This window comes from Ochotona curzoniae, unplaced genomic scaffold, assembly GCF_017591425.1.
Source record: "Ochotona curzoniae isolate NIBS_2020 unplaced genomic scaffold, NIBS_Ocur_1.0 contig_2152, whole genome shotgun sequence".
Taxonomy (NCBI): domain Eukaryota; kingdom Metazoa; phylum Chordata; class Mammalia; order Lagomorpha; family Ochotonidae; genus Ochotona; species Ochotona curzoniae.
In genome coordinates, this window is record NW_024465346.1 from 191,720 (window position 1) to 214,183 (window position 22,464).

General features: G+C 37.4%; 1 protein-coding gene across 1 annotated transcript; it reads left to right on the top strand.

Annotated features, from left to right (window-relative positions):
* The first annotated feature begins 9,705 nt into the window (after window positions 1–9,705).
* Window positions 9,706–10,623, top strand: LOC121150513 (putative vomeronasal receptor-like protein 4). The gene has a single exon (XM_040971438.1). The coding sequence runs from the start codon at window positions 9,706–9,708 to the stop codon at window positions 10,621–10,623; it is 918 nt and encodes a 305-aa protein (XP_040827372.1).
* Window positions 10,624–22,464: the final 11,841 nt, after the last annotated feature.

Consider the following 22,464-nt stretch of genomic DNA (forward strand, 5'->3'; position numbering starts at 1 on the left):
GTGGACCAAAGTCTTTGACACTATTCCAGCATGGGAGACATGGAAGAACGCCCTGGATCTTAGCTTCAGAACGGCTCAGCTAGGGCTGCTCTGACCACTTGGGGAGTGAGGTAGCAGAAAGAACATCTTTTTCTCTGCATTTTCTTCTCTCTGTAAATCTGATTTTGCAATAAAAATATTTTAAAAAACACAAAAATACAAAAATACAAAAAATATTTAAAAATATTTTTTAAAAATACCAAAAATATTTTTAAAAATACAAAAAAAAATCTTATAGTATTTGTGCAGGTTTGGATATTCTTGTGAAAAACATAAATATCATCACTTTAAAATATGGGGGTACTGAATTCATAAATGGGATGAAAAGATATATCTCTTCTAATCAGCCAAAAGACAATTCATAATCAAGAACTGGCTGGTACATATAGCTGCTAGAGTCTCACTCCTGTACTTCTAAGTGTGTGGAATAAAAGGGGCTGTCCGTGAACTCTGCAGGATACTGAGGAAGAGGTGGCAAAATACATGAAACTGGGTGCGACGTCTTTAGTAAGCTATCATGACTGTGGCCTTATGGGCTGATGAAATTGAAGCTATTCTTTCTTTGAGTCAGAAATGCACATAACCTGAAGTCAAACGGACGTGATGCAGCCTGCGTTCTGCTACCAAGTCAGATGCCCTGGTTCAGGGGTGTGTTTGTTGCAAAAAAAAAATCACTTTTCCTGAGAGCACTGTGGCAGAGGGCAGTTTTATGATTTTGACGTGTTATATTCTTTCAATGAGATGCTAGCAACACAGAAGTCCCTGTAGGGAGACCACCATGAATCTCCCGGATCAGTTTTGTAAATGTGAGAATTCATTTAAGGCTAATTCTTGTCCTGATGTCAAGTTTATGGTTTTCATTTGTCTCTTGACAAGAACTGAAGCAGACAACCTGCCCAGGCAGGCCTGCCTTGGAGAAATGAGTCCACTACAGGTGAGAAGAGGGAAATGCAGCTGCTTTCTTCTGCTATGTCTCAGAAACCATGAATGTTCATTTTCCCCTCCAGAGTAGCTCCTGTTGTAATGCTGTCAAGGCCAGGGCTGTCCTCTTTCTGCAGGGGAAATGACAGTTACGGGCCTGGAGGGAGATGAGCTGGTGCCATCCCTTCCCTATAACCACATCTTGAGGATTCATCTCAAAATGGAAAGAAAGAAAAGCTTACGTCAAGACTAAAATATGTGCAAATTCCGTTGGTGGAAACTAACATGCATTGTTGTACAGTGATAATTAGCATTACTGAACAACATAATATTTATCTAAATGATTTGGCACAACCCCCTGCTTTCCTACTGTGTACTGGAATCTCCCGTAGTTGTTGGGAACAGAGCACAGATCAATGCTTTCCATATCTGGGTGAGCATTCCGTTTTCTGTTACTCCTTCTCAAGCTTTCAGCCCATCACAGTGTCCCCTTCTAATTTGATTATTTGTGTATAAAGAGCTAAAAAACCAGAGGTGAATATACTTCCAACTGTGAAAAATGGGTGCATCATTCTCCAGATAGCTGTGATTATGGCTGCATTGCCAAATTTAGAAAATTTCCAGTAGTAAAATTCTTGCTTCCATTGATTCTTTGTTTTTAAAAAGATTTTATTTATTTATTTTTAATTGTTAAGTCAGATATGCAGAGATGAAGAGAGACAGAGAAGAAGATTATCTGTCTGTTGATTCATGCCCCAAGTGGCTGCATTGGCTGGAGCTGAGCCAATCTGAACCCAGGAGCCCGAGGATCTTCTGGATCTCCCTCGCAGGAAATGGTCCCAAGTCTTTGGGCCATTCTCAACTGCTTTCCCAGGACACAATTAGAGAGTTGGATGTGAAGCAGGGCCACCTGCATTAAAACTGGTGCCCAAATGGGATCCCAGGGCTTGCAAGGCAAGGACTTTAGCTGCTAGGCTACCATGCCATGGCCTCCGAAGATTCTTCGTAAATGAAAAACTATGAGGATTCTCCTGCCTCATAAAAACTGTGTATTTTGTAAAACACAAATACAAAGTTGATTCCCAGAGGTTCCTGGATAACAGGGTTGCAAATTGGAAAGGAAAAATGCTGATTGAGGTTTATCACATTTCATTTATTCTCTAAGCATATTTTTAGAGAGTTATTTGGCTACAAGTTAATTACAAATAATAATATACTGCATATTTACAAGTTGCTTAAAAAGTAGATTATTTAGGGGTGGCTGGGCAGATTTTTGCCTTAATGGTAAGAACTTGCTTGGAACACTGGCATAACATACACAAATGCCATTTTGTTATTGTTATTGTTGTTGTTGTTCTTGTACATGATCCTGATTTCTGTTTTTAATATAACCCTGAAGGGTGTAAGATCAACTAGTTAGGTCATTGCCCTCACAAAAAACACATGGATTAATTCCTGATTACAGCTTCATCACGCTTTAGTCCCAGCTACCAATATGTCTGGGGAGTGGACAAGTGAATATCGCTCTATAACCTACTCTGTGTGTCTGCTTCGAAATTCAGTGCATTAATATGTGCTATACATTGGTAATGAGGGAAAGGTTAATTAACTGGTGTGGATCATTTTATAGTGAACACTTGGATCAAATGATCACACTCTGTAAAAATATACAATTATCCATTAAAAGTATTTTATTAAATGTAACGTGATTAGCAGTATGTCCTTCTGATAGCCTAAATATCAAGGCTAACCTTGAAAAAAATATCGTACTAGCCTTTAATATCCATATGATAAAGAATATAAAATTAAGGGCCTGGCGTGGTGGCGCAGTGGATAAGGTCCTTGCCTTGCAGGCCTGGGTTCCCATATGGGCATTGGTTCTAATCCCAGCAGCCCCGCTTCCCATCCAGTTCCCTGCCTGTGACCCAGGAAAGCAGTCAAGGACGGCCCAAGGCTTTGATACCCTGCACCCGTGTGGGAGACCTGGAAGAGGCTCCTGGCTTCGGACCGGCACAGCATCGGCTGTTGCGCTCACTTGGGGAGTGAGTCATCGGACGGAAGATCGTCCTCTCTGTTTTTTCCCCTCTCGATCTATCTGCTTTTCTAATAAAAATAAAAATAAATCTTTTTTAAAAAAGAACATAAAATTAAAGAGAAAATATATACAAATAATCTTTATCGTATGCGTTATTTTCTTTATTTCTTGGAGGAACACTTTTATTATGTTTACATTTGCACACAGTTCCACATTATTTCCATCTTATATTTATCAGTGCTCAGGGAAAATTTTGCCAGGCCTAGTGAGAACAACAGGATAAGAAAACAGCAACACTCTGTGAGCCTGGCAGTGAAGGCCAAGCATGTCCAGTTCCACCACAGTCATCATTTCAGACAAGAAGCATTCATAGTTACCCTGCACAGTTCAGATGGGTAACTATTCCAGAGTGGATCAAAGAAGATACTTGAAAGCTTCACCAGAGTCAGATAGGTTAGGCAGGTGTGGATATGCTGGTGAAGATAAATGTCACTTAGAAATCAGAAGATATTGGACGCATAAAGAGACCTAAAATGTAGGTGCTCCAATCAGGTTAAGGACTCATCTTTGGCAACTCATGAAAAACACGGGGTTGGTGGGAATTGTTGGTAGAGTCTAGTTTCTGCACTTGTGATTATGTGAAATGAAAAAGGATTGCGAGTGCAACTGGCAGAGGAGACTGAGGGAGAGGTGGCACCACACATCTTCAATAGGTTATTGCCCATGGTCCTCTGTGCGGACCGTGCCCCCAGAAATTCACTTACAGCCAGAGCAAAACAGAGGAAATACAGTCCACATTCTGCTACCAATGCAGATGCCCTGGTTTAGGGACGTGTCCCCTGGAAAAGTTATTTCCTTTCCTGCATAGGACTGCAGGCGGAAACAGTTTCCAGATGTGCAAGTTTTGTGTTGTTTCACTGAAATGGTGACACCACAGCCGAACCAGTCCGGATGTTACCACAGGTCTTTCTGACCAGTGGGGACAGCTTGACAAAGGAGCTGTGGCTTGTACACGTCCTGAAGTCAAGTTTACTGTTTTCTTCTGTCTCTTGACAAGTCCTGAGAGCAGACAACCTGCCCCAAGAGGCCTGCCTTGGAGAAATGAGTCCACAGGTGAGAAGGGTGGAACTGAGCTTCTCTCCTGTGTTTTCAGAATAACAGGAAAGTTTACTTTTTCCCTGGAGTAGGTATTATTCCAAGGATGCCAAGGACAGGTCTGTCCTGCTTCCACAGGTGAAATGACAGTAATGGGAGTGGAGGGAGATGAGCTGTTACCATCCCTTCCCTTTAACCACATATTGCAAATTCATCCCGTGATGGAGTCACATCAGAGGCCTAGCTGGGAAGGTGTCTGTCTCTGTATCAGGTTCAGAATTCTCCAAGAGCAGGTGAGTTCTGCGATGAACCATGGTACTTTTTAGGGAAATGTTAGGAAATTCTCTGCTCTTTATATCAGCCTTAGGTAGATGTAACCATCAACTTAAAAGGTATATAACTACCTAAGTGAATGGTTCACAAAAATATACTTGCACTTTTGTTTCATATTTGAATTGAAATGCATTGTTTCTTTCATTCTAATTCAGCTTCAATTAAACTTAGTTATTTTAATTAAATTGTTCTAATTAAATTCACCACACCTGTATAATTCAGTTATGCTTTAATGATATTTATTTTGTTCTTCAAAGTTAAGAAATATTTTAAGATATTTTAGATTTCATTCATCTTTCAATTCATGTATACATAAACCATGCAAATGTTCTTAATATTAATTGATATTGTTTTTAGCAAGTAGACTTGAATAGTTTCTATTATAGTGTTTGTTGATAACATAGTTTCAGCCATTAAATATGTATACTCTCTTGCATTATACATGAAATATTTTTAAATTATTACCTTAGATAAAAATTACATCACAGTAAGCTGCATAAGATCAAATACTTCCTGTTTTATAAAATTAAAATATTTTTACAGCAAAGGCAAATTTGTATTTAGAAGGAGACAAAAAAAGAGATATTCAGTCCCCAAACAGTCGCAGTGGCTAGAGATGAGCTTCCAGGAGCCAGGAGATTCTTCTGGATTTTCCTGATGGATAGAGTCCGATGCCTTAGGCCTTCCTCTGCTGCACATCAGGCCATAAGCAGGGAGTTGTATAGGAAGTGGAGCATGTGGGACACAAACTGGCACTAATATGGCATGTCAGTGCATGCAGGCAGTGGATTATCCAGTTGAGCCACTGTACTGGCCCTCAAACACTTTCTTAAAAATAAATTCAGTTTCAGCTTTCAGCTACCAAAGTAACAAGCTTGTAATACAGATAATACTGATATGATTACAAAAGTGAGAGAAATAATTTACAATGCGTAAACTAACAATACTGATGTTTTCCTTCATTTCAAGTTGTGCTTGATTTTAAAATGTTGTGCATAAAATCACCTTTTCCATCGCAGTTTAGTAGTGAGATTATCACAAGCTTCCCACTTGAATTTTTAAATTTAAGCAACAATGGCATTCTAGTGCTTAAGAATATTTAAAATGTAGGAAAAGTGGAAACACACATGATATTGTTGTGAATAAAATGCTGATAGTGATTATCCGCTTAGGGCCGCACAAGTTCAAGCACTGAGAAATGTGACTAGTACAAAGGCTCTGCTGATGTTTCCAAACCCCATGGAACACGATGTTTTACATTTCTCATTTTAAAATTTTGCATCATGGATTAAGGAGAGTGAAATTTGAGAACTCTGCACACAGTGGGTCTGATTCAAGAGCAATGGAGACAGAGCATATTGCACATTAGTTTTTTCTAAAGGCACAATTTGATGAACATAATTTGGTAGGTTATCACCTCCTCATGAGAGTGATACACAGGTAGGCATGTGATTAGCCCTCAACAGGATTCTATGCTTTTCCAGTGTGTTCTTGATTCTCACCATCTTTAAAACACACTTTTAGGGAGCATATTTGGGCGTCCCCAGATCCAGTTTATGATTCCCTATTGTCCTTCTGTAGTTTTGGTCTCTTACCTCTGCATGGACATCTTTTGTACTTAGCATATTCTCACTGTTGCAGGAGATTAAATTTGTGATGTTATGCCTCTGTGTTTCAGCTGCATCTGCATTAATTTCTGTACCCAAAGAATTGATGGCATATTGCAGTAATTTAATTATTTTAGATACTTTCTTTAGTTATTCCTCTGGAATTTGTCTATGTTATTATTTTAAAAAATATATTTGGATGTATTTAACCATGGTGGAAATTATATTTATCTGCTTGATTTGCCCACTGATTCAATTCCATGTATAAGCATTATCAATAGACTCCCACATATCTGTTCATCCAAACTCCTCATTACTTCAGTGTATGAATATGCCATGTGTCCTAAAATGCTCCTCGTGAAATATGCCAAAACCTACAGATAACGCTTGTCATTAACACATAATGAAAAAATAATATATTTTATCACATATATTCATACACTTAAATCTACATATAAAAAAGCATAACTATATATTCACTCCTAAATTAACACTATGATTTATCACTCTTAATACAAAAACATTCTATGATTAATATTGTAATCAAGGTGGAATATGATGGTTTATATTATCATTTTGGGGCTTAGTCATTCGGTTTAGCTGCTACTTTGGCACTGACATCACATCTGTGTGCAAGCTCATTTTCTGGTTACTTCATGTTCCTGATTCAAATTCCCTATGGTAATGCCTTTGGGAAGCAGCATCTGAGGGATTAAGCACTTGGACTTTATATACACTTGGGAAACCCAAGTAGAGTTCATCATTTCGAGTTTTGGCCAGGTCCAGCCACTAGTTCTGCAGTCATCAGGCGATATAACCATTGGATGGAGCATTTTGTCTTTCTGTCAGTGTTTCTCCTCTCACTCTCTTTCTGTCAGCAAGGGTGGGTGTTTGTGTTTTTTCACTTTTAAATGAATCATTTGAATATAGTTTTCTGTGCAAATTATTCATCGGGTTTGTATAGAAAGTTTCTCACTGTCATTACACTTATTCTATTTTATGAACATGCCATTTTAAGCCCAGGTATTTCAATATTGGTCTTTGATGTTTGCCAACTTAATTGTGGTAATTTCCTCACCATAATCCATTATTACATAAATTTTGAGTGTAATATAAAAGCCAGAATAAAGATGTTGAACATTCTACATAAGTTCTGTCTCCTGGAATTTCACCCTCAACCTCAGTAACCCCATGTTGTTAATTCTTGAAGTGAAAACTGAGCTGTATATTCAGATTGTTGGAAGTGCTTATTTGTTTTAAAGGTGAACTTAATTTCTATTTCTATTATATTCAAATTATGTGTGACCAAACCAAACTTTCTTCCATCTCATTTCTTTCAGATAAGCAGTATTCATTATAGATTTGGTGATTCTTCCATGAGGACACTGTTAGGTAACTTACATGAAAATACAGATACAAAATAAAGTTTGAATTTAAAAAGTCATAAATGATATTTTGAGGCTCACATATTGCTGGGGTCCGTGCAATGGGTGTGGATGGCACGAAGGTGTGAAGAGAACAGCTCCCCTGTTTGGCAGGGCCTGGGGGAGCTTCCAGCTGTTTGGCAGGGCCCGGCGTATTTCTCTCTGACCACCCTGACACTGTTTCACCCCCTGGCTGCATGGACACTCAAGCACCCACCTAAGAATTCTGTATTCTTTTGAGGCATTGTTGTTCGCCCCTGTGAGACAGTTTTTGCAGGTTTTTGCAACCGATGTGAGCTTGAGAGTTAATGTCACTGATAATGTCTTGGTGAGTGGGCCTTTGACAATTTACACACAGGAGCACAATTAAGCCCATGCCATTTTTGGATACCTTATTGTGTGCTAATTATTGCCTCAGAATCTGGCCCAGACATACAGCACACCCTCTGGGAAGGGGCTCGATACATATGTCTTAAATACTAATGCAAGTGATGGGAGTGAGAGCTGAAACTGCTATGGCAATAAATATGGTTATTGTTATCTCAAAGGCTAGCCTGCCTTTGCAATTTTTTGGAGCCTAGAAAATGTAATTGTTTTAGCTGCTTTTATAATTTTTAGCTAGAGGAATTAAGGATGTTTTATTAACACAAAATGCTTTTGATTATTGCTTTATTGTTTATGGGGTTGTAGGAGTCTATGGTTATAGGGAGATTTAACATTTGAAGTTTCTGTTTTAGATTTTAGGTTTTTTTCCCTTGTAACCTCTTTTCCCATTAAATGACGAGTAAATTGTAGAAGTAGAAATGTGGTGGGAAAGTACAACTGATTAGCAGGTGATCTCATGTGCCTTGGAGTCCTGGCTGTTGCTCCATGGCTACTGCTGAAGAATAAACAATAGCTTGCTTTGAAGAATATGAATACAGTATTTTACAAAATTATCTTTAGGAGCACCTGCTTAGCCTTGAAGTGCAGACGGAGTGACCAAATGTCTGTACATGCCCCCTTAATTTTGAAAAGAAAAAAAAATAGAATAGTTGCTTGAGCAGAAGCTTGAGAAGGGTTTTGAGTAAATAAAAAGGACAGTTTTTTCCTGGGCTGTTGTGAGAACACATCAAGTGTCTGTGTCTGTGTCTTTCTTTATTGCCGACTCCACGCACCCTTCCGAGCTCCGAACTCGGCTGGAGCTGGACTCCGGCAACATATAGATAAATGACAGAGAAAACTATCAATATTTAGATTATGAGGATTAAGGCAAATTTTAAGAGCAATTATGTAAATATGTTATTATAACTGTCAATGTTCACTCACCATAATCATATTAATTGTATACTATCATATTAATTGTACATTATCAAGCCCCTCATAGAAAACAAAAAACATTTGATGATATATATGGCGAAATTTGTTTCAACATTTGGTGGACATTCACAAAATGAGAAGGCAAGAGTTAGGGAGAATTAGTCAAATATTGCAATGGTGAAAGAAAATATTGAAACTCTTCTCCATTTTACTGTATGTGATTATTTTATTTTTACTAAATGAATCATAATGTATGAAGTATGCAAATACAAGTTCACACATGTATTAAAATTGATTATATAGATCTATTCCATGTTTGAATATATGATTGAAGTTGAATTAATACATTTCTTCAGATATGTAAATAGTCAATCATTTAGTCAGTTTTATCCTGAATCCATGTTGTGCTGAGTGTGCACATATATGTTTATGGAGCAATCAGTTACCAGGGGTGATAAATCAGTATTTTTGCTAACCATATCAAACCTTTGAATTCAGTTCACCAACAATTTAGTCAACTGTGGAATGTGTGCTTTGTCAACTCATTTGTGTCAGGTGGTTGCAGAGGAATTCGTTTTTTCTGCTGGTTATTTCTGAGTGTGTATTACTTATATATGTGTGTGTTGGTGTGTGTTTTCAAAACATACCACAGAAAGTTTAGATATGGGAAATTAAAAATAAGATTATTTTTGCAGAATTACTTTGATATCGCCAAATAGAGGAGACTTACAATGGTTCAAATCAGAGAAAACACATTTGTTGTAAAAAAAAAAAAAAAAAGCTAGTGCAGAAGACTTACATCCAGGAAACACTGTTCAGCATTCAGACCTCATTATAAATCTGTTGGCAAAAAAAAAAAAAAGTGACGATTTTCATGACAAAAATGTATGTCGTTTGTTTTGTAGGTATTTGAAATGTTTTCAGCATGCTGAGGTGAATAAAGTCTCCACTTATGTTATCATTTAAAATTGTTTATTTTTTCCAAGCTGGCATTGGAATCTTAGCCAATGTGTTCCTCCTTGGCTTCCACATCATCACATTCCACCAGGTCCATAGGCCAAGGCCCATTGATATAACCACCTGTAAACTGGCTTTTGTCCACCTAGTGATGCTATTTGCTACTATGAATATTTTATCCACAGACATGATGAACTCACTGAATTTTCCAAATGAATTAAAATGTAAGCTTGTGCTCTACATAATTAGAGTGACTAGGGAACTCTCCATCTCCACCACCTGTCTCCTGAGCATTGTTCAGGTCATCACCATCAGTCCCAGCTCCTTCTACTTGTCAAGATTTAAACATAAGCTCACAAATTATATTATCATTGCTTTCCTCTGTCTTTGGAGCCTCAATTTGTCTTCCAATAGCTACATGATTATCTATACAGTAGTTCATTCCAATAGAAGCAATCTACTCAATGTCAATAAGTACTGCTCACTTTCCTCAATGAACTCCATCATCATGGTGCTATTTCTCACACTTTCTCTGTTCCAGAAAGCATTCTTCATAGGAATGATGCTGCTGTGCAGCATGTACATGGTGGTTTTCTTATGTAGCCATCAGAGGAAGTCCGAGTACCTTCACAGCATGAGCATTTCCCCAAGAATCTCACCAGCCAAAAGGGCCACCCATACTGTCCTACTGCTCATGAGTATCTTTGTGATTATGTACTGTGTGGATATTACCATTTCATCTGTATCAACTGCTTTGTGGAAATATGATCCAGTTATCTTGGGTATTCAGAGTCTTGTGGAAAATGTCTATGCCACTGTCAGTCCTTTGGTGTTTATTAGTTCTGATAAAAGAATAATTGGCCTTCTGCAGAATGTGATTGATATGTTAAAATCTCAACAAATTGATGCATAGATCTGAACATGTTATTTATCTCATCAATTGATAATAAAAATTCAACATATTTAATCTAACATAAACATATAGTGTTTTAACCCTGTATCTTAATTCTTTCATGGTAAATTGACTCTACCAAAGTGTATATGCCTCTCTTATTTTACAGTTATCCACGTAATGAAATTTCTGCTCCTTACATTTTCCTCATAGTATGAAGGAAACTTCTTTTCATTGTGTTCTTCTTAATCTCATTTTAATATCCAATCCCTAGGTCTTTGCAGGTGAGAAAGTGTGTAAATCTTACACCTGTATGAACAAATTGGGTGATATTTATTCATCTTATGTGAAATAAATAATTTTGCATTTTTTATTCAAATTATGAAATAAGTAAGCATGTATCCATACTGATAAACATATTATATGCTAGATAAATCATGAAGCGGTAAGGGCCATCTTGCTTTGCACAGAAAATGATTTATTTATACTCTCCCACTCATGGAAATAAAGCATAATTCTCTACTTCCTAAGTGTAACTATGCATAGAAAGTTAAAAGGAATGAGAAACTTCACCTGTTGTAAAACATGACAAACAACTTCTTTCCTATAATATAGGAAAGGTAAAATCTATGTCAATTTGATAGCATTTACTTTAAATATGATGTTATGATATTGTACCCTAGTTATGTATCTCCCCAAATCCCAGGACTTCAGTTTTTATATGGAAAAAAAATTAAATGTCTAGTTGATATTCAACTGCAAAATTATTGATCAGTATTTCTGAAATTTGTAACGTGTGAGAGCAAGATAGTTAAATAGATTGCCAGAGATTCATGTACTGTCCCAAAGGAAAAAAAAAACATATTAAGAATAAGTTGGATTGTGGAGCATGTGCCCAAGAATGAACAACCACCCAATGTGAGGCCATTAAAATAGAGGAGAATCAAGATGGTGGGATAGGGTAAGGACACGTTAAGCAGAGAGAATCAATAGCTAGAGTGAAGCAGGGAGGGCACATTCCAGGAAATAGGAGAGGGCAGGCCGATGGGATAAGGGCACCTGAACACTAAAGGACATGGGAAAGCAGTGGAGATAACAGTGTGGTGTTGTAACGACGAGTTACCCCAGTGGCAGTCAGCAAGCAGCAAACTGAGCTCTAGCAACAGCCAGCGCTCCATCTACATCCAGGTGGAAGAGGAGGTCACCAGGAGCTCAGGAGGTGATCCCAGACAAAGAACTGCCCATCCTGCTGATTTATTTGATTATACCAGGAGCAGAGATGGAGCAAGATATTCCATAGAGGTGTGTGGGAACTGGGTGGATTTCACCCCAGACACCTACCAGAAACATATTGGGTACCATTATGTATTAGGAGGCAAAGACCCTGGGACGGATCTAAGCATTTGCTGAGCTTGGAGCACTCGCTGAGCTTGGAGCATTCTGGCTAAGTGCATTGCACTGGGGTGGCATCCTACAGGCTCCACTCAAAATAGGTCCATGTACGCCTCATACCTAATGGCCAGCAGATCCAAAACTCCACCAGTGGCACATCAGATACCATTAGATACAGTGGGAGAAAGTCTTTGTAATGTGCTGAGCTCACTTCCAGCTCAGTTTATTGTCTGGTCCCACAGGGAGAAAGAATACCAACTCTGGCATCTTTCAGTTCAAAAGAGGTCTGGATGACCCTCAGTGCTGATGGTCAGTGCATTACAGTGAGAACAGTACCACCAGCTGCCTAGTTATTTGGGACACTTGGAATCTCCCTAATGCTGGCAACTTCTCGAACCAGAAGTATGAGAAAGGTAGTGCCCCACCCAGTCTCCCACCCACCCTAGGTTCCAGATGTGGGGCATGCTCCAAGGGTCTTGCTCAAGTAGTTTTGATAATTCAACAGTTCTGAATTACTGCCACTCTCACCACTCCAAGCACGATGTGGTTGTTGGAGATTCCACTGATCGGCATAGTCCAGAATAGCATCTCCATTTGCCCAGTATTTTCATTGCCAACATATAGCTGAGGTAGTTGACTGACTTGTTCTGTCCTCTGTCATTTGATGGTTAGTGTTCTGAGTCCGAAAGCTCGATTGGGGGGGATCCCCAAAGAAAATTTGTCTGAGGTGTTCCCAGACTAGATTCTTGTATGTGCTAGCAAGCACAGGGCCCAGTACAGTGCATTTCCCCGAAGAGCTGATGGTTGCAGTTGCTGGGTTGGTTCTGTTTCCATCCCTGTCTTCCTCTGGAACCAATGAGTGTTTGCAGTCCAGCCTGGTTTGCCCAGTGCATACTCAGCCCTCACATAAACCAGTGGGAGCTTCAGCCTAGCCAAAGCGATCCACATTAACCCCAACCAGGCCCGTCCCCTACCCTGGCTTGCCTGTATGTGCAGCAGACTAGTCCAGTCTGTCCCTCATTCCCTTCTGCTCTCATACATGTCAATAGGTATTAAAACCTTGTTCCATTTAACCAGCTTAATTATCCAGCCTTCACAGTTGTTGTTGGGTGTCTGTCTAGCTATCCCAGCCCCTGTCCTAATTTTTGTGCCCTCCCATGTGAGGTGGCAACCCAAGAGGGAAGAGCCCACCATTTCCCTCCCAAGTCTCTCCCACTCCCAAATTATGCATCTCCAAGTAGTTCTGATGTTTGACTTGACAGAACTATCCCCCAGTGCCAGCTTCTGCCAGCTGATGTTGTGGCTAAGCCCAAACAACCCTCACCCACTTTAATTGTAGATTGCATGAGTAGGAATAATCAGCCCAGCCTGGCTTTTCCCTGATCTAGTCCACATGAGGCACACAGGTGCTGTAGCCCTGCCTAGTCTGGTCTACCCCCATCCCAGCTCACGCTCTCCAGTGGAAGTAGCTCCCAACTGTGATCTTTCTGATTATACTAACATGGAGCTAAGATCTATTTAGGGATCCAGGGTTGTGTATACATTTTCTGGTATAAATTTTTTACAATGATTCTCTGAAATGGCAAAGCTATGAGGTTTCATTACCTAATGAAACCCAAAGTAACCCAAAAAAAGGCATATTTTTATCCCTTCAGCATTGGAATTATAATAATGGTGGTTATAAAGTTGAGTATCAGAGGTTGTTAGGTTGGATAGTGTTGGAACATAGAACTGAAAATTTTGATTGAAGGACAAAATATTTCAATAGTACTAATAGCATACATTTTAGTGGATCATTGCACTTAAGAGTAATCACTCCTAACAGCGTAGGAGAACTCATTGTGGGATTGTTTGTTTCTTTGTTTGATTTGCTTTGTTTGGTGGAGGTATGAGTTTTGGCCTTATGGTGAGGTCCATATGGAAATACCAGCATCCCAAATTCAAAATGCCTGTAATCCAATCATATTATTCTGAGTTCTGCTTCTAGCTAATATAATCACTGGAGTGAAGCAGCCTAGATATCTAGTAGTTAGGTCCTTGCCACACATGCAAAACATTTGGATTATGTTCCTGGGTCACAGTCCATCCTGCCTCAGGGTCAGCCATTTCAGACTCGTGGAGGGGCACAGTAGATGGAAGCTCTGTACCTTTCCCTGAGTGTCTCTGCTTCTCAAATGCATACGTACATATAAGCATACATGTATTGTATCCTACATATCTTTATAGAATTGTATTTCAGAAAACAATACACTAGATAGTGAGTGATAATGATAATAAATTTCAATAAATTATTCTATAATAAACACATGAATTAAATTAATTTAATGAAATTACACAATTATTATTAATAAAAATTAACTTATAAAATGCAAAATAATAACAGTAAGTCCTTTAGAAAATCTTAAATACCAAGGGAAATTTTCAAATATGTATCATGCTCTAAAAAGTATTATCATAAAATTAAATTATAATAATATTAAATAGAAAATATATAAAAGTAGTCCAGCACATACATTAGTTGCATCACAATCAATAAGGAACGTTTTACTGCATTCAAGTTAAGTTTTACTCCTTGTTTCACATTATATCATTCTGAGGTTTCCTGTACTCAGAGACAACTCTGTCAGGATTAGTGAGAGCAGGTGTAATATGGGATAGTACGCAGCTCTACAATACCTAGTATGTCAGCTTCCAGAGCAATCACCATCACAGATCAGTAACATTCCTATTTGACTGGAAAATTTGGACCTTAACAACTCAGATGGGTAACTGCTTCAGACTTGATCAAAGAACATACATGGAAGTTTCACCAGAATGTAACCCAGTCTGACTAGTTTTATGCAAATGTGCATATCCGTTTTTAAGAATAAAAATATCAGTTCAAAACCAGGTGGTATTGGATTTGTAAATGAGATCAAAGATTATAGTAGTTCTCATTGGGATAATGATTCCCCTTAAAGTAGCTGGTGTGTATTGCTGGTAGAGTCTATATCTTGACTTGTGAATATGTGGGGGAAGAAAAAAAAGGAATGCGAGTGAAAATGCTAGAAAGAGATCACAGAGCACAAGTGACTGGATGTGGCATATCCAACACGTTTTCTTGACCTTGGTGCTCTGTACTGCTGACTTGGAGCATGCCCTTTCTCACCCCAAGAAATATCACTTTTCCAAAGTAGGATTGCGGAAGGGGACAGTTTCCTGATTTCAGGTGCTGGGTTGTTTCACTGAGATGGTGACACCACAGATAAACCAGCAGGGATGCCACCGTGAGTCTCCTGGAGCAGTGGGCATAGCTTGACAAACCAGCTGTGGCTTGTACTTGTCATGAAGCTCTGCTTATTTATGACTTTTGTCTGTTGACACTGACTGAGAGAAGACAACCTGCCCAGGCAGGCCTGCTCTGGAGAAATTAGTCCACAACTAGGAGTGGAACCCAGCTGTTTTCCTCTGCTGTCTTCTATAAACAAGTTAAGTTTATTTATTTATTTTTTTTTCCTGGAGTGGCTCTTATTCTAAGGATGCCAAGGCCAGTTCTGTCCTGCTTCTACAGATGAAATGACAGTTGTGGGCCGGAAGGGAGATCAGATGATGCAATCCCTTCCCTATAAATACACCTTGAGATTCATTTAACAACAAATTCACATCAGAGGCTTAGCTCGGCAAATGTCTTTCTCTGTGTCATCCACAGAAATCACCAAGAGCAGGTATGTTCAGGGATGAAGCAGGGTATTTTTCAGGAAAACATTTGGAAAATTTTCTTTATTGCCTCAGTCTTAAAATGATGAAATGATCAATTTTATGATTTACATAAGTACATATGTGAAAATGAAAAATACAGTTGCAGTTTTTTACATACTTGAATTGAAATTGCATTCTATTTTTCTCATATAAGTTCAATTTAACTTATGGTGTTTCAATTTAATTTTGTATCTTAGATTTATCAAAGCTGAACTATTTCAGTATGCTTTGATGCTATTTATTTTTTTCCTAAAATTTTAAAGTATTTTAATCTGAAAATTTTCACCACTGGTTCACCTCAAGGATAATAAAGCAAGCATACATTTTAAATACTAAGTGGTAGTGTTCTCAATGGGCAGTCATCAAAATGTTTCCATTACAGTCCTTCTTGAGAATATCTTTTTATTAGCATAAATGATCTATAAATATAATCTTATATTTTATATTATAATTAAAATGTTATGTTAGTAAAAACCTACATGAAAGTAGGCAATAGAAGATAAATACTTTCTTTTTAAAATGTTTGTTTATTTTTATTACAAAGGTGTATTTACAGAGAGAGAGAGAATGAGAGTGAGAGAGATTGCATCTGATGGTCAATTCCCTGCAGCAATGGCTGGAGTTAAGCTGATCTGAATTAAGGATATTTTGTTCTTCGTCTCCCTTGTGGGTGTAGTGTAGCAAGGCTTTTGGCCATGTTCTGCTGCTTTCCCAGGCCATAAGCATGGAGCTGCGCTGGAAGTGGAGCAGCTGGTTTACAAACTGGCACCGATATTAGATTTTGGCATGTGCAGATAGAGGATTAACCCGCTGAGTCATGGCACTTGTCCCACAAATACTTTCTTATAATAAATGTTGAGGTAGCATTTAGCTTTTTAAATTAACAAACTTGTAATGCTGCTAAGGTGTTAAAGTTTTCATAGAAGTGAGAGAACGCATTTATAATACAGAGTGGGATTGATGTACTTAATAAAAAAGGGTCACCACATCAATACTCCTGATTTCCTGCACAGGATTCAAGTTGCATTTGATCATTAAAAGACTTATGCATAAAAAAAAGTTTCTATTCAATTTAGTTGCAAACATTTCACAACTTTTCCAAGAGTAATGTCCAATTTGAATCACACCAGAATTATAGTGCTTTAGAATATTTTAAATGGAAAAGTGAAGTGAGCAAACATGACATTGCAATCACAGTTATCTTAAAAAGGATTATCCATTTTTGGCTGGGCAGGTATACCATCAATTGACTTTTCAAATATCATAGGATATTAGGATTCAGTTTTCATTTTTATAATTCTTGCATTCATGCTTTAAGGAGGCTGAAATCTCGGTTACCTCATTCTATGGGGTCTGATTGAAGTACACAGAGCACAGGACTATTTATCCATGTTTTCTAAATGCACCATATGATAGACTTGCTAGGATTGTCACATCCTTGTTGGAGTGATGCACAGGTATGCATGTTATTCAACTGTTAAACCACAGTTTTATTCTATCCCTCGCTAACTTCAATCCAATGCTTTAAAATGCACCTTAAGGGAGGATTATTGGGAGAACTGTATGGTTTCCTATTATCCTGCTGTAGTTTTTGTCTCCTCCCTTGCCAATGCTGTTTTCCTTAATATTTATCTCAAAGGCCTTGGAAGTTAAATTTTCAGATTGTGAAACTGTGTTTTATCAAATAAACAGGTGACACATTGAAGTTAACCAACTCTATTGTGAGCTTATCCTGCTAATTACTGTGGGATTGGTCCATGTTGTTGAAAAATCTTTATGAGGAGCTAATTGTGGTAGAAATATATTTTTTTGGTGATTCTGTCTGCTAATTCAAATTCTATTAATAAACATTTTCAACACAGTGACATATATCTCTTCATCCAAAATACTTATTACACCTCAGTGTTGTGAATGTTATGTCTCAAGAATTATGTTAAACTTATGATAAAGATAACTCTGGTGACTAACCTAATGAAAATGTAATGAATTTTGTGACATATATTCATATTTTAAATTTACATGGAATGTAAAAATCACTCTATATTCACTCATTAACACCATTGCAATTTACCACTTGCAATAGAACAAATTTTAATAATTGATACTGTAATCAAGATGGGAAATGATGGTTTATATTTATCATTTTTTTGGAGGGGAGACCTCAATGTCATTAAGCTGTCCCTGGAATACTGGCATCCCAGCTCGTTGTGCAAGTTCAAGCTCTGGCTACTTAATACTCCTGCTTCAATGTCTTGCTGCTAATGCATGTACTATAGTACTGGACCTCATATACACCTAGCAGAAAGAAATGGAGTTCCTCAGCCATAATTTTGCCAGTTCCAGCCATCCCCTAGATGGACATATAGGGTAGTTAATTATTAGATAGAAGATTCTCTTTCTCTTTTGTCTCTCTCTCTTTCTCTCTTTTTCCTTTCCTCCCTCCCTCTCCAGTTTCCTTTTGAATAATTTTTTGAATATATTTCCATACAAGCTGCTTCTGAAGTTTTTTTTTTTTTAAGTTTTTTGTAAAAACACTCTCACTCTCATTTCAATTATTCTGTCTTACGCACATGTTTAATGCAAATCCAGATATTTGATCCTTGGTCCTTTGGCATTCTGCCCATTTTAATTGTGATATTTTCTTCACCATGATCTTTGATTACATAACTTTGGAATTTAATGTGAAATGAAGACTAAACAGAATGAACATTGTCCACACTTTCTGTGTCCTAAGAGACAGAAGCTGCACCCTTAGTCTCAGTAAACCTAGTTGTCACTTCTTGCAGTGAGAACTGACTTGCACATTCATAGTTTGGAAGTGTTTACTCTGTTCAAAAAAGTATTTAATTCCCATTTGAATTGTGATTAAATTATAGGTCAAACTTTTTAATCTCATTTTTCTCAGGCAGGTGGTGTTTAATATCAACTCATTGATTCTTCCAAAATACACTGCCAGATAACATGCAAATGTAGCATACAAAATTTACTTTGAAGGTCAAATAAAAATGCTTTATTTTCATACTTACATGTATTATATGTGTAGACTACTAATATTTGTTAGATTATGGGAATTAAGACAACTTTCAAGAGAAATCATGTAAACATTTTACTTCCCCTGCCAATGTTCATTCACATTAACCACGGCTTTCTTCATTCAGCCTGTGTATTATTGACAAACACATTGGGCACAGAAATTTGATGATCTGCAAGGTCAAATGTGTTTCAGGGCATGGTAGACAAGCACAGACTGAGAGACACACTTTAGGAAAACTCACCAAAATATTTCTGTAGTAGAACTAAATGCAGAAATTCTTATCCAGCATCCTTCACTTTTTATTTACTCATTTATTTTCATTATTCATATATTATTTATATAAATTCTTATCCAGTATCCTTTTCTTTATATACTAACACATTCAATATTCATTTCATTTTAATGTATGACACATAATATATTAGGTTAATACAAGCCCATAATATGTAAGTGAAAATTATTGCACTGATAATACCAATGCTTCAATCAATTATTGAGATTGAATTAGTATAATCCTTCAAGTACATAAATATTCAAACATTTAGTAAACTTTATCCTGAATCTTTGCTGTGTTTAGGGTGCACATACGTGTTTATGGAACAGTTGCCAGTGCTGACACATCATTGTTTTTGATTTATTAGGGTAAGCCTTTGAAGAAAGTTCACCAATCATTTAATTTACTATACAATGTGCACCTTGTTAAGTTGTGCATGTCTTGCGGTTGCAGAAGAATGCTTTTCTTCTGCCATTCATTTCTGAATGTGAATTATTTATGACTGATATATATATGTATATATATATATATATATACACGTATTCATGTACATGTTTTCAGAGTCTGCCTCAAAAAGAAAGTTAAATATCAGATTGTATGCATATATTTTAATACCAAGTTGAGGAATCTTCAATGGATTCAAAAATTAACATAATGACAAATATTGTTGTAGAGAAAACAATGCTGAATTTTTAAATCCAGGAATTTCTGTTAAGGGCTCTTTATGAATACGTGAGTTAAATAACTATGATGATTTGTGACCGTTTTCATGACAACAGTGAGGACCACATGTGGAATGAGATCTATGTTTGATAGGTATGTGAAATTTTCTCAATATGCTGAAATGAACGGAGTCAACACTCAATTTATCATTCAAAAATGTGTATTTTTCCAAGCTGGCATTGGAATCTTAGCCAATGTTTTCCTCGTCATCTTCCACATCTTCACAATCCACCACGTTCATAGACCAAGGCCCATTGATATAACCACCTGTCCCTTGGCTTTTGTTCACATAGCGATGCTTTTTACAGCACTGCATACTTTCTCTGAAGACATGTTCAAGTCGCTGAATTTTTCCAAATGAATTAAAATGTAAGCTTTTGATATATATGAACAGAGGGACACGGAATCTCTCCATTTGCATCACTGATCCTGAGCATCATTCAGGCTGTCACCATCAGTCCCAGCTCCTTCTGCTCATCAAGATTTAAACCTAAACTCACAAAACATGTTGTCATTGCTTTCTTCTGTATTTGGTCTCTCAACCTGTCTTCCAATAGCAACATGATCATCTATGCTGTAGCTCATTCTAATAGGACCAATTTACTCAATGTCAGTAAGTACTGCTCAATCTCCTCAAGGCACTCCATAATCATGACATTATATCTCATGCTTGGATTGTCCCAGAATGTCTTCTTCATAGGAATCATGCTGCTCTCCAGCATGTACATGGTGATTTTCTTATGTAGCCATCAGAGGAAGTCTGAGTATCAGTGTTTCCCCAAGAATCTCCCCAACAAAATGGGCAACGCGTACTGTCCTACTGCTAGTGAGTTTCTTCGTGTTTATGTACTTTTTAGATATTATCATCTCATGCTTCTCAGCTGTATTAAAGGAATATGAAACAATTCTCTTGGATATCCAGAAGGTTGTAGGAAATATCTATGCCACTGTCAGTCCTTTGGTACTTATTAGTTCTGATAAAAGAATAACTGGCATTCTGCAAAACATGATTGAAATAATAGTCTTGGCACGTTGATTAAACAAATCTGAATGTGTAAATTCTTCCATCTGGCAAATAATAAAAACAACCCAGGATTGTTAATCTAAATATATAATATTTTATTTGCACTTTCTACTTGTGTCTTGGTTTTTTTGTTGTTGTTGTTTGTTTGTTTGTTTGCTTTTGCAATTTGAAACTCCCACATTGTGTATGCCTGTGATAATTCAAACTTCTCCTTGTGATGAAATTTCTTCTCCTCGTGCTTTCCTAACTAATAAAAGAGAATGTTCTTTCATTCTGCTCACATGAATTTTGTTTTAATACCTAATTCTTAAGTTTTTGTAGTTTGGAAAAGAATGTAAATCTTAATCTATATTATGAAATACGTCTTTTGCTCACCTGATAAAACTAAATTTATTTAACAGCTATCATCCAATACACAAAATAAGAAATCATGTGTTCATACCAACAAATAAAGTATTGAGTAGATAAAGCAGTGATGGCAAAGAGATTTGTTTTTTGCAGAGCAAATAACTTATTTTTAATTCTTTGCTCAAAGAAAAAAAGAATAATTAACTATGCATGGAAAGTAGAAAATGCATTAAAAATTTCACCTATAAAAATATGAATAACAACTTCCTCAGCTCTAATTTCCAGGCAAAATAAAAACTAAGTGATGCTGACAGAATGTATCTTAATGGTGATGTGATAGCAATTTACCATAATTATGTTTCTCCCCAATTTCCATCAGTATATTTTATGCATTGAAAAAGTTAATAAATTATGCTGGAGACCAACCTACAAAGTTGTTGAACATTATTTTTAAAAGTTACAAGGTCGTGGGGCAAAATAATTTAATAGATGTGCCCAAGATTCACTTATTTTTCCACAAAGGATAAGCAAAATATCAACTGGAAAGCTGGATTTTCAGTATATACAAGAAAGAACCCTGAAAATTAGTAAATGCACATTATAAAATCTGGGCATAACGATTTGGAGTTAGCAAAGTCAATGTGCAACGCAGATCCATAGTAGAGCAAATCCCAATCTCAGCGAAGGGTAAAGAGGGCCTAATCAATGGACCTCAGTATAAACAAGATATATTGGCAATCCTAGATTCAAGAGAAACATTTAGTAGTCACTAGGCACCCGTTAAGGTCAGCTATTCCATCCCTTCCCCTTCTTATCATTTAGGTCACTACTTCTTATTGTTATGGCCCAAGCACACTGGGATCCATTAGCAAGAAGTCGTTGATTCCCTCACAGATTTCCAACCAGATGAGGCCAGAACTGTCTGCCTGGCTTATTCCAACCTGTAATCCTGAATGGATAGCTGCAGCTTCTTAGCCTGTAGTGTCTTGGGTTTGTTCACCTTGACTGCTGCTAGTATCAGCCCTGAAGTTGTGACTTCAGCTTCAGTTCTTCAGTTAATAGCTACGAGGCTGTGCATTGAACAAAGTCCCAGACCTATTGCCATTACCTTGGCCTGACCTACTGTTGAAGTTTGGAGTTCTGGGAACATATGATCCCAGAACCTGTATCTCTGTTATCGCCCTACAGTTTAGACTGGTAGTCTGTGCACCCACTCTACTCTTCTGAGGCTCTGACATCCTTTGGCAGCAGCTGGGGATCTGTATTCCTACCAAGCACTTAGCTTTACCTAAGGACAAACATACCCCCTACAGCAACAATTAAGAAACT

Bases quoted from the DNA above. Each gene is read 5' to 3' on its own strand.
- LOC121150513 (XM_040971438.1), top strand. From the start codon at position 9,706: ATGTTATCATTTAAAATTGTTTATTTTTTCCAAGCTGGCATTGGAATC.